This window comes from Anopheles darlingi, chromosome 3, assembly GCF_943734745.1.
Source record: "Anopheles darlingi chromosome 3, idAnoDarlMG_H_01, whole genome shotgun sequence".
Lineage (NCBI taxonomy): Eukaryota > Metazoa > Arthropoda > Insecta > Diptera > Culicidae > Anopheles > Anopheles darlingi.
Genome location: NC_064875.1, coordinates 63,614,313 through 63,627,041, shown reverse-complemented (window position 1 = coordinate 63,627,041; position 12,729 = coordinate 63,614,313). Strand labels below are relative to the sequence as shown.

General features: G+C 47.5%; 2 protein-coding genes across 2 annotated transcripts in view; both read left to right on the top strand.

The window, feature by feature from the left end:
- Positions 1-2,588, top strand: part of LOC125954457 (phosphatidate cytidylyltransferase, photoreceptor-specific) — a 10,972-nt gene extending 8,384 nt beyond the window's left edge. Inside the window, exons 5-8 of the mRNA XM_049684820.1 lie at positions 1-193; positions 268-399; positions 471-605; positions 691-2,588. The exon at positions 1-193 is cut by the window's left edge and continues 296 nt beyond it. Of these exons, the coding sequence (XP_049540777.1) occupies positions 1-193; positions 268-399; positions 471-605; positions 691-780 (550 nt within the window). The 3' untranslated portion in view covers positions 781-2,588. The remainder of the gene's footprint in view (positions 194-267; positions 400-470; positions 606-690) is intronic.
- Positions 2,589-6,177: 3,589 nt separating this feature from the next.
- Positions 6,178-7,987, top strand: LOC125955692 (protein spaetzle 5). The gene is made up of 5 exons (XM_049686833.1): positions 6,178-6,222; positions 6,281-6,474; positions 6,541-7,244; positions 7,322-7,385; positions 7,816-7,987. The coding sequence occupies exons 1-5, from the start codon at positions 6,178-6,180 to the stop codon at positions 7,985-7,987; spliced, it is 1,179 nt and encodes a 392-aa protein (XP_049542790.1).
- Positions 7,988-12,729: the final 4,742 nt, after the last annotated feature.

Below are 12,729 nucleotides of genomic sequence, written 5' to 3'. Positions count from 1 at the left end.
CCCAAAAAAGACCTGGGAAGGCTTTATCGGTGGTGGTTTTGCGACAGTGATCTTTGGGCTGCTCGTATCGTACGTTCTTTGCCAGTTCCAGTTCTTCGTCTGTCCGATCGAGTACTCGGAGGCACAGGGCAGGATGGTGATTGAGTGCGAACCGAGCTATCTGTTCCGGCCACAGGAGTATCACATTGCATTGGTGAGCCATAATGCCAATGAATGAGGTTTTTGAGCAACAGTTAAATTGATTTCCCTTTTCGTCTTCCGGTATAGTTTGGCGCCAGCAAAACAATTACGATGTATCCATTCCTACTGCACTCGCTGTCAATGAGCATCTTCAGTTCGGTTATCGGTCCGTTCGGTGGATTCTTCGCATCCGGCTTCAAGCGTGCATTCAAAATTAAGGTAAAACATGAATAATGAGCGATGAAATGTGGCAAACCGGAACTTGACCCCGAATTTCTTTCACTTTGCAGGACTTTGGAGATATGATTCCTGGACATGGCGGCATTATGGACCGTTTCGATTGTCAGTTCTTAATGGCAACCTTTGTAAACGTGTACATCTCCAGCTTTATTCGTTATGCATCTCCCCAGAAGCTACTGAACATGGTAAACCAACGGAAACTAGAAAAGTGCTGTTAACTGCCAACACTAGAACCCCTCGAATAAATTCGTCTTTGTTTCCTTTTTTCAGGTTTATACACTCAAGCCAGAAGAACAGCTGCAATTGTTTAACCAGCTAAAGGATAGTCTCGAAGAGCGCAACATTATTAATTTAAATTAGATTATTTTCTTGTTCTGATTTCTGGCTCCGCTGCCTAGTTACCGCGTTACTGTTATTGTTTACTTTTACGTTACGCCACTTGTTTATGTGCATGTGTATTCAGTGGCTACCACTTGCACCCTTAGCCACGAGTACACACAGTAGAGAAGCAAAATGGCTCTTTGTTTTACCATTTCAAAACTTTCGATTCGGACTGAGCTTATAGTTTAATGTTTAAGTGGTTTATGCAGGTCATCATTTATCTCACTTTCGCAGAGGTAGATGCTGGCAGTATTTTGATTTGCAAAAGAAAAACTACCAGAGTAGCGAGGGGGACGTTTACGGTGCATCATATGTCGTGTAGGATCTATCTATTAGCTGATATTACAATTCAACATTGCGCTTCACGGTATGCGTTCATTGAATGGCCAATCCCTCGAGCCTAGCAAGCGTTTCAAGCACTCGTCATCGTCGTCAAATATAATTTCAGTTTGTTATATGCACAACGCCACACAAACACACACAGTGACCGCACGTGACAGGGTTTTTGAGGAGAGTCAGGCAGATAGAACGCTGTGACCGGTAATACACTATTCATACAAATTGAGACCAAAAACTTATTTGACCATAAACTATATGCCACCAGAGCAATGGTTGCGCGCGCTAGGACGGGACATTATGTTGAGTTTCGTAATCTTCTTATCAATACCGCTTAGAAACTGAGTGTGTGTAACGGTAGTTAGTTCGAGTCGTGTTATCAATGGATCTAGGAAATGATTGAACCATTTAGCTGAATATTTAACCGAACTGAGAGCATATTACGTTGTACAGGCTCGCCGTAGCAAGCCCAAGATAAGAGAACCTATATGTAATTCGTATGATAAACACACATACACTCTATCACATATACACACATCATTGACACTCTTTGTGAACAGACAGAGTAAGGAAGGAACGGTCGAAGCAAGCAGCAATGCAATTTACTATCTATTACACACGTGCATATATATATATTGGCGGACATTATGATGACGAACGTTAGGTTTGCGCAGAAACTGACGCCATAGGATGATGTTGACCCTTCGTATACCACGCAAGCATCCCCCACTTGAGCCGCACAGCTACAAATAATGTTAGCGTTCATCCCCCCTGACTAAGTCCCAGCAGGTGATTACCAAAGGAATACAAACGTGCAGGCGTAGGTTTGAGTATTTTTATAATCCAAGAGAAAAACTGTTTTGAAGCAAAAGATATGTGCAATCCTCCCAGTCAGTTTAGTCAGTCAGCAGCCTCCCTTCTCCTTGCCCTCCTCCTCTGAATAGCTAATGGCGGCCACATTCCGTATGCACCGCAATATTAGGAAGCGCAGGACGAAGTGCAGGGCGCTAGAAAGAAAGAGTAGCTGTTAAGGGGCGCCCCCGGGGTCGCTGCAATCGAGCAATTTAATGGGAAATACACGGGTCATCGAACGATATCATCGTATTTTGAAGCAAAAGCAAAAGTGCAGCGTTTATCCGTTTGGCAAACCGTTTTCCGTGATTTCATCGTCTGACTGCTAAGTAGCATTGTAAGTGTAATGTGCGCGTGCGTCTGTGAGGCACCCATGAACGAACAATCTTTGTTTTTGGTTAGATTATCGTTTGCCGTTGTTGATCTATTTAGTTGGAAAGGACCAGGTTCTTGCCGGTCGACCGATTTGGTGGATGATGTTTTAATACAATCATTTTTTTCCCATTTACTCGCTTCCCACGTGTTGTGTTCTTGGTTTTAACATTTTATCTTTAGCAATATTGAGTGAATAATAGTTTTTTTTCTTCTGTTGACGGTTATTTTGTTTCATTTTTTCTTGTGGGGTAGTTCATTGGTTTTTGGGCAGATTGGAGCATGTATGAGCAAATGGGAGTGCTACAGAAGATAGGGATGGTCTCCCGGTGCCGCACACTGAGATAGTTAATAATCGTTGGTACACCATCTCCAGCAGCAGTAGCAGCAGGATGTTGTCTATATGTTAGGCTCGCACAGAAGAGCGTATTCGTACCTAGACTCTGACCCGTGGCGATCTCCGATGGCGTGTCATTCAGATGGTCTATAATACTATAATACTATGCAAACAAGTATCCAATAAAGAACATCCCCTGTCCCGAGTCTGCCACTCTTTTTGACGTGAATGTAATGAACTGTGTTTTGGTGACTTTCTTGGCTTATTTGCGTTTACAAATTCGTCCGAAAATGTAGGAAATGGCAAGAGAACATCGAGGAAGAGTGTTTCTCGTCCTTTCTCGTCATGTAATGAAGTCAACGGGAGGTTTAGGTGCTACTTCAAATCACGCTCGTACTGGTAATAGTAGAGATTGATCACCGAGAGCGAACGATGCTCGTTGTGCTCCACTTCACTGGTAAGCACCAATCGAACCAAAGACTCCCGAACTGCGGAATGACGTATCTGATCTGAAGATTCGTTTCCAGCATTCGTAGAAAGGTGTTTCACCTTTCCTAGTGCCCTGAGCGTATTTTTTTTTTGTTTGCAGGGATTTATTGCGAATGACTAGACACCGGTGGCACGTGGCATGACACAGCAGATTCTGCCGACGGTTTGAATTTCCTCTGTCATTCTCTCCAGCACAGAACAGCACAGAAGCTAGCGGAACATTTTGATGATACTCCAACACGGTTGTGGTGTTGCGAAGAAAAACTACTTGAAAAAAGGCCACTTCTTGGCCCATGCGCCGCATCCGCGAGCATAATGATATGCCTGGAGTTGCGATGCGTGCGATCGAATGGCGTGCTCATGCCAAATTACTAACAAAAACGTCAAATGCGATCAACCGAGGTGGTGGCCTCACCTCGATTCACCTTTTAGATTGTGACGAGAAAGCACGCACGCCAATCTGCATGGGAAGCCCATTTACATCTATTTGAATTATGTGAAACACATGTTTTCTAATGTGTATGCATTTCTTGAAAGTGTTTTCAGTGTACACCACTGATCAAGGGGTTTTGCTCACTCTTTCAAGCTAAACAGATTAGACGCTGAACATAATTGAATATCACACAAAACCTACAGCAGGAATCACTCCCAAAAACCGTAAACAAAAGGGAGTCTGCATATTACATCGGCATCGTGCGTACGATTACCGTATCGGCGTCAGATTCAAGCTCCCTCCAGTGACTAATCTGATCGCGGATCCCCCCTCGATTAGCCACCGGCATGACGCCATGGTCGCGATCTTTGCCCATCTTTGCTCGACACCCGCAACAGTCGCTAACGATACGTCTTCGCGTGCGGTTGTGCCCGTGGGATACTGTGCTGCATGCAGAGATTAGAGTTCCACTCCGTGTTAGACAAGTGAACGTAGTAAGCATCTCGTAAGTGTTTTTTTTTTGTGTGGAGAATCCTAGTTAACCGGTAGGTGATAGATTTTTGGGATATTTTTTCCTTGTTTCCGGAACTAGTCCGCAATCGGTGGGCACTGAAAGCTCCTTACACAAACTATCGTGTGACCTTGTTCGCTACGAGCTCGCTAGTTAAAAGTGGCTTTAAATTGAGGCTCGTGGCGCCCGCTACCCTTTAAAATCTCGGCATTAATCCAGCTACTTAAGTGAGACATCGGACTGGGACGAATTGCTACAGGTCCGTGTCTAGTGCTTAGCAGCGCGTTTTATGAGGTGCAAACGAGCGAATATTAAGTGTTTCTTTTTTTGCTAGATGAGCTATTCTTGGAAAGATCTGAAACAATATCCAACCGAAAAAAATGAACCGCGATAAATCTACGCATCGCATCGAGTGCCGGCTAGCGGACACCGGTCATTCATATCTTCAAAGCACGATATCTCTTTGCTTTCAGCGAGAACTTTGATCTCGTTAATTACAGCCGGGGCTCTGTGGGCAATTTCGCAATCCTCGATCATCGTTTCACGTTGGGTCGCATGTTTTTTGTAAGCTAAATGATAGGCTTGGTACATCATTCCAAGAACAGAGGCACTTCAATAGCACCGGGATAAATATGGGGCCCATATTCGCACAATTTAGGTCAATTGGTACCTCTTTTTTTGTGTGTGCAACTAGATGGCAATCCGTGATCTTTGATCCTTAATACGATCACTCGGTTACTGACACAGAAATTCGCTTGTTTATCGGAATTTTATTTGTTGCTCAACTAACACAAAGTGTAAACGACGATAACACATCGTCGCCACTAAGAAGCACTTGCTCGACGAGGAAAAGGAACTTCTTCCGTATACTGCACTCGGATACAAAAGAACATAAAAGAAGCAGCAGCTTAAGCAGACACACCATCACCAGACAGACGGCAGACGAACGAATGATCCAATTTTTGGAGGGGGGGTTCGTCGCTTACCTCTTGCTTCACGCCAACCCCAGGCATTGATGTCATTTGATCGTGTGCGAACAGCGAACCGGCAAATGCTGCGAGAACAGCTCGGTAACTCGGTTTATCGTTGCCAATTGTGGATCGCCTGACGCCTAAAGGCGGAGCGGACATTAAAAAACATTAAATATCTCTCTCGGCGTTCGGCGCAATTACCCCCGGGGGAAGGCCGGATGAGTTTTCATCACATTTGGGTTAATGTCGGAGCGGAAGACACGATGCACGCACTAATGCACGTATTAAAGAAGCTGCAGCTGCTGCACTCGCTGGTCATTTAGTGCTCGGTGCGTACATTGGTGTTGAAAAGGAATGACAATTCAATTTCGGACATTAAAATGTAACCGGGGATTAATGTTTGAAAGTAAATAGAGCTGCAGGCAGCCACCATTGCGTTCTGTACGGTGTGTGGGGAGTGTGAAGCCGAAGAAGAAAGTGCATCGCGTTAGAGGCGGCACCAATTGGCCAACGGGAATGGAAAGCTAACCGTGGGACACACAGTTGCTTCGCGGCATGGGATCATGGCATCATAACAAGAAAGTGCGGTGACCCGTGTTTGTGCGTTTTAAACAGTACAGTAGTATCATCTTAAAACAATAGACCAATGACGAGACGAGCTCGCTGTGGATGTTGTTGCTACTACTGTTTGTTCAGTGTTCAGATTGAATGTTTTACGAATTGCAGACTTCGTCGGTGGTAGCAAACAATTAATTTAAGGTTCACTAATGAAGCCATTTCAATTTCAAATTAATTGACATGATGGATGGCACAAAATGATCGCTCAATGTTCAGCGATGTTAGATTGCAATCCATCCCTCGGATGATCAGCATTATTTAATCTAATTGTTTCAAGTATTCTACGTTTTCCGCCCGTAGGTCTGGCTTCTGTTTGTTCGCGTGGAACTTATCTCGGATCGACACCGTTAAACGGATTAAACAAGCGCCTGGTGGCGGATGTGGCACGCTAGAACTAGATCGCTCACTCCCAATCGGACCGTTATACGTCTCACGTGAGCTCCGATCGTGATCCGCAATGACGCTCACGGGTAGTCTGGTCCTCCTGGCAGCCATTTGCATCGTAAGTGCTTAATTTACAATTCCAAATCCAGAGCCAATCAGTTGATCCCTGGTTTTAGATTACTTGGACGGCCGGTACCGTCACTGGCAACCCTTCGCCCTATCCACATCCAACGCTCGCACCATCGAGACCATCGACCTGTGGAGCTTACGGGCAGGCACCGTGTAGCTTTGTCCCCGCACCACCCGGTGTAACGCCGAAATGTGCCTCACCGGGCACAACGTTTTGCGAAATGACTCCAGACTATCCCGCGTAAGGATACTCGATGCTTGATCTCAGATCGGACTTCTATGGACTAATACGGATCACACCTTTCAGATATCTCATCAAGCAGCTTATCGACGCCCTCGGGTATCAGGGAGTGATTGCAGACGAAGAGCAGATCGACTTCAACGCCAACAAGCTGCTGGAGGAAGAGGAACATCTTCACCATCATTATCATCACTTTTACGCCTCGATGCAGAGCGCACCGGAGGAGGAACGGGTGAAGATGCCACCGACCGTCAAACCTTTCACCTACAATGCCCCAAATCGGCTCCAGAAGCAGCAGCAGCAGCAACAGTCGATGCCCATACCGCAACCGATCTACATCCCGAAACCACAGTATTCCTATCGTTACAACAGCTACGCGAAACCACCGGGACCAGCGGGGCATTCCAAGTACGCCAGCGGTCCAATGGCCACTTCTGGTGGGGGATACTTTTACCCACCACCACCACCACCACCACCTCTGCCACTTCCTTCAGCACCGGTAACAGCGTACAGTCCTGCCGATTGGTTAAAACGCTTCGCACGCGATCTCTCCGATCAGCATCGGCGTGCGGTCCGGATGGCATCCCTACGGCGTGTCGATGAAACGCTCAGTCCGTACGAAACGGAACCGACTCCGTTCCATCTTCCGGCCGGTTTGTGGAATGAAACAGCAAACGAACGTTCGAGAAGACAGACAGGACAGCAACGCGAGCAACTTTGTACTGTCCGCGAACGCTACATCACACCGCAGACGGCACTCAACACTAAAGGTAATGCTGGAAATGCAAGTGCACCACGATGTTTCGCTTGACTCGCTTATCAATCATGTTCTTCTCGCCCTCGCCAGGGAACTGGATGTTTGTGGTAAACCAGGACACCTCGCACCAGCTGGTGAAGACGGAAATCTGCGAGTAAGTACCCGGGAAGTGGGATGCAAAATGCGGACACTCCCTTGTTTTTGTTTGGATCGGTGGTGGTTGGTGCTACTGACCTACCGTAATCGATTTCGTCTCGAATCGAGTCCAATTGTTTCCTCGTCGATTGCCCGACACCCCTGTAGCTTCCCTCGTGGGGAGGGTAACGAGCGCCCTGCGGAAACCATAATCCTCCATAAAAATCCATCGAATCCGGAGGGAGGCGCGCCCGAAAAAATCTCGGTTACCCCCTAGCACTCGGTTGTTTTCCCTTATCGGGAGCGACCCTCTTCCAGCTCGGTGGTGTTGTGGTTTGTTGGATGGATTCCGGTGCGATATCTTACGGATCAGTTCGGGAATTCGGGAACACACTCTGGCTCTGCATAACCTGCTAATCGGTAGCATTATCCCTTTTCCCTCTTACTAGGTCAACGGAGTGTTCCAACCTGTGCAGCTTGCCGATCACCTACCGATCCCGGTGCGAGCAACGATACGCCCAGAAGCGTCTCGTGACGCTCGATCCGAGCGGTCGGACACTGTACGTCGACACCTACTGGTTCCCGAGTTGCTGCGTCTGTTCACTCTACTCTGCGGTCTGAGTTCTTGGGCTGGTCAACAGCTTTAGAGAAGGAGGATGAGGAGAAGAAAAATAAGATGAATAAAAATCGAAAAGAGAATCTTGAAGGGTATTAATATATTTCGCGTTGGAAAAATCAAAAATGCTAAACAGTGCGTGTGTGTGTGTGCTGGTTGCTGGTCGCTTCTGTTTAAAATGCGCGCAAAACTCGCTTGACAGCCTGCATCTTTGCTTTTTGAGGGCAGGAGCAAGCAAGAGAACTAGACACAGACAACCGAAAGGGGGCACGCGATGGGCCCCTGCTGATGATGAAGAATGGTAATGCAAAACCGTTTCCATCGTTCGTCATCGGCAAAGGTGATGTCCTTTCCCTGTCTCTCTTTCTCTTTCTGGCCACTTCTTGGTCTCGCCGACGACCAGACCAGACACTGGATCAGTCAAGCAAAACCGGGAATGAAAATAAAACAAAGCAAAAAAAAGTGAATAACAAGGACGAGCGAATCAAGGGGAGGTGAGGCCCTGGTGGGGGGGAATTATGCTGCGCAGTAGATCATAAATTGTTGCTTTTAATCAGCCTGACAGCTAGACCTGAAAGAGACGGGGCAAAACGAGTGAAAGAGAGAGAGCGATCCGGCTCAAAGGACTTATGACTTGGGGGGAAGGACCCTTATTTATGGTCCAGACCTCTCGCTCTCGCTCGCTGACACGCGGGCAGGGACCGTGCAGTATCGGACCTTCAGAAAGGGTCACCTTTTGGATCGATCGATCGCCCCGCGGTGGACGATTGATGGACGAGATCCTCGTGCTCCGATGACGGCACAGGCGCACAGGACATCTGGCCGTCGCGCGTGTAAGGATGTCATAAATTCCCGTTTAGTTGGATCGAATTTTCCAATTCCTCGGAGTAATGATCCCAGTAGGTTGCGTCTGAACAGTCGAATTGAATCGACGATAAGCTGCATCCTTGGTCGGAGTAAGCCTTGGACCGAAGGGAGCGCGCGTGTGTGTGCCGTATGGGTTTACGTTACGGTCGGCCAGTAAGTAGCTGATCCACGATCGGATAAGAGGCACACGAAGCCCATCAAGCGCGGCTGTCGTCATGCGCAAGGCCTTCCCAGACGAGGGCGACGGCGAGTGGTTGAACCTTCAGCTCACTATCGGTGTGTGTGTGTGTTGAAGCTCTCCTAATGTGTGTGTGCATTGTATACGCAACAAGGACCACAAACGGCCAAGGACCAATCGGTTGTAAAGCAAGCAGAAAGCGCAGAAGGGAAAGGGTGCGTGAGGCAAGGGGAAATAGGATATGGTCGACCGACGAACGTGAAGCAGCATAGAACGAATGGCCGGTTGATAGAGGAAAGAAGGCTGGAAGGGTGGGGATTGAGGGTAGCAGAGGAAAACATGGGAAACGGGGCCGGGACGCCTAGCTGTGCGCAAAGGCGGCGGTGACGATGTCATTATGCTCGTTCGCTCTCCCTCTCTCTCTTTCTATTTTACTCTCTCTTTGTCTCTTGTGCCCTCGATGGAAGCAATAGCAGCAGTAAGGAGGAAGAGGAGCGTCCAGGAGGTCGGAAGCAAGAGAGAGAGAGAGAGGGGAGGTAGTTTAATGGAAATGCTGGTGGTGCTTTGGAGGACGACCACGACCAGAGCATAACGAAGGGCGCGGGGTGCGAGGTGCGGGGAAATATAAAACCCAACATCTGCTCCTTTTTATGCTTCCAAACTGCATCCAGAATGAGCGCGTGTGTGTGTGAAAGAGAGCGAACAAACGAACGTGTTTGGTTTGGTTTCGTTTTCTCCTTCCTGTATAATGCGATTGCGTTGAGCAGCATTAGTTGCCAGGAGCGAACACACATACACTACAGCATGCTGCTGCTGATGATGATGATGATGATCGCACACACTTTCGCATCGAAGTGAGCTATGTTGAGCGCGAGGAGCATAGTTAGGAGCCGGAGAATCGAAGAGCTCTTCGCTTAATGCGGTGTTTGAAAATTTTCATTTATTTTAATACATTCATTTGAACGTTAGATTAACTTAACTTAATTTAACTAAAAGGCAATCAAGCAAGAAGATTGCTAGGAATGATTTTTGTATAGCTCCTCGAGGAATTGATCTTCTTAGAAGTTGTTAAAATTTACTAAATATGAAACATTGGTTTTTGTATGATGCTCACTTCCCCCAAATAAACAGCTCAATCTCTCACCAACAATCGATAGATCGACGGTGGTAGGTGGATCATCTTCACGCAAAAGAAAACCGCGTTCGGCGCATTACCCCCTGGACTGAACGGACTCGAGACCGAGGAGGCAGCGCGGACGATGACACACCCGAAAGCAGTTGATGGCGCACCAAAAAAACGAAAAAAAAGGAAGAGGAAGAGAAACGAAAGGAAGTAAGCACGTAAAAGAAACAAAAAGGAAGGAAACCTGGACCGTGAGGTCCGTGACCACGTGAGGTGGTTGGGTGCGTGTGCGCGCGCCGCTCGTTTTTGGGCGGTTGGCACGCGCCATCACCGGCGTGGCGACTGCCAGCCACAGAAACAGCAACCCCTTGCTCCGTGTCGAAGGGGTGCCAGAGGTATGCAAAAATATGTTTTCTTCCTCCTCTGGTAATAGGGGCCACTCTGTGTCACCTTCACTGCCTCGTCTGCGTCTGGGGATCGCGGAGGCGCAAAGCAACGCGTCGGCGTGCGCTCGACCGGGAACCGCGAACCTCGTCTTCTCGCTCGCTCGTCTTCCAGCTGGGGCCGCAGACCCTCTCGGCGGCGAAACCACTTGGTTCGCGCGTGCCTACCGGCTGGTCCAATTGTCACTGGCGCGCCGGTTGGTTGGCGCATGGTGGTGTGCAGATGCGTCCGATGATGCGAGGTTTACGATCGAACAGTTTAAAACCATTAGCCTGGAGTCGCGATGCGCTTCTTTATGCAACGCGATCACATAAATAACGCGGGTAAATGTGTAAGATTATGGGGTTTAACGTCGCCAAAAATGTGTCCAAATCTTTGGGGGGCTATCCAGTAGCATTATGAAATTGATCGCGGTTGTGTTTGCACACTAACTCATTAGCGAGTGTTATTTTCATATTTTAAAATCAAGTTTGTCACTCTCTCTCTGATCAATGCTCTTAATGTTGGATTATTCTCATTCGTTTTAACAGTTTCCTTAGCATTGAAGTAGACTATGAAATGGATTTAAGAATAGTTCTTAGTATTTTTAATGATTGAGAAACAATTTATATAGCTTTTAGCTTATCATAAAGATTTATCCATTCCTCTTACCAAATAAATCTATGACCTTTTCATTGATCAATGTAACAATAGTTTGGTTTTGTCTTTGCAACTCCTGTCGAAGTCCTTTAATTATAGATATTTGTTTTTAAATATATAATTTTATGAATGTTTTCCACTTTAAACAGACACAGATGTTGATTTGTTTTCCTTTTCTCTTTGATCGTTTTTTGTATATGATGTCTATTGAAATATAAGCGTTTTTTCAATCATTTTGATCTTTGTTTGCAACCTTTTATATTGCATATCAGTAATTGTACGCGTTATAAGGATTCTGCTACATTATTCGATTCCGTCTTCGAATCATAAATCCAGCAAATTTGAATAAAATCCAGATAATGGAAGTAACAACAGGACCGTGATGGCCACTTGCCACGAACAGCCGAATTGCATCTGCACGCGTTGCAGTTGCAGTGTGCAATTGCACTTTATCAATCATCTGAATGCCTGCACCAGGGCGCTCCCTCGCTCGCTGCACGTTGCTTCTGTAGCGGGTGGTCTTGGCACCGAGCCAAGATCGAGCAGATGTTGTTGGCGCTGCTGCTGGTGGCAGTGATGGTGGCTGTTGTTTCACCTGGTCCTTTGGCCTGGTGCGGCCGTATACAGGACACATTTACCAATCACTATTCCCGAGGACGATGTCCTCGATTGCACGGCGATCGGTCCCTTTACCTCCGTGTCCTTCTCACTCTGCGCGGGACACCTTCTTCAAGGGAAAAGGGAAGCAAAGGAAAGGCGAGACGAAGTGCGGTGCATTTGCCAAACTCTTTGTTGTCCTTTACAGGCGAGCCGTAGCGAGCGGGCGGCGAATGCTGGAAGCCCTCTCGGGACGAGGCCATTGCAAGATCGCAAGAAGCATCACCGCCTGCAGCCAGCCAGCCAGCCGGAGTCGCTGGAATGCGTTTCATTTGCGTTTCGATTCCCGGCGTTTCTTGTCCCTGTTCCTTGACAGGCTTTGTGTTTACCTTGCATCCTTCTTGCTGGCTGCTTCTCTGAGGTTTTCACCAGCACCATCAGTCCGTCCATTGTTCCGTACGGTCGTATCCTGCGGATCGGAACCGATCGGAGATTTTTTGTTGTTTTTGGAGCTCTTTTTTGTGTTGTTGCTTGCGCTCGCTGCCGAGACTCGCAGGCGTAGGGAACAGCTGCAGCTGCAGCAACAGCAGCAGCACTGCCACCGATGCGATCTCGTGCGATCGTGAACACACACACACACGTGCGCACACACGTTCAACTACCTAACAGTACACCGGGAGGATTCGAGACGATCCCAGACCGAGCTGCAAGGATATCAAGAAGACATGAGGGACAAAGGAGGTTGTTTGGTTAGCGAGTGATGGAAGGAGATTGTGTAAAGTTTGACGCACCGAGTTGCTGCCGGGGTCAGCGGCAGGGTGTGAAGAAGGATGGTCCCTCATCCTTTTGCGGTGATCGACCCGCATCGAGCTCCTTCTCTTTCTCTCTCTATCTCTCTC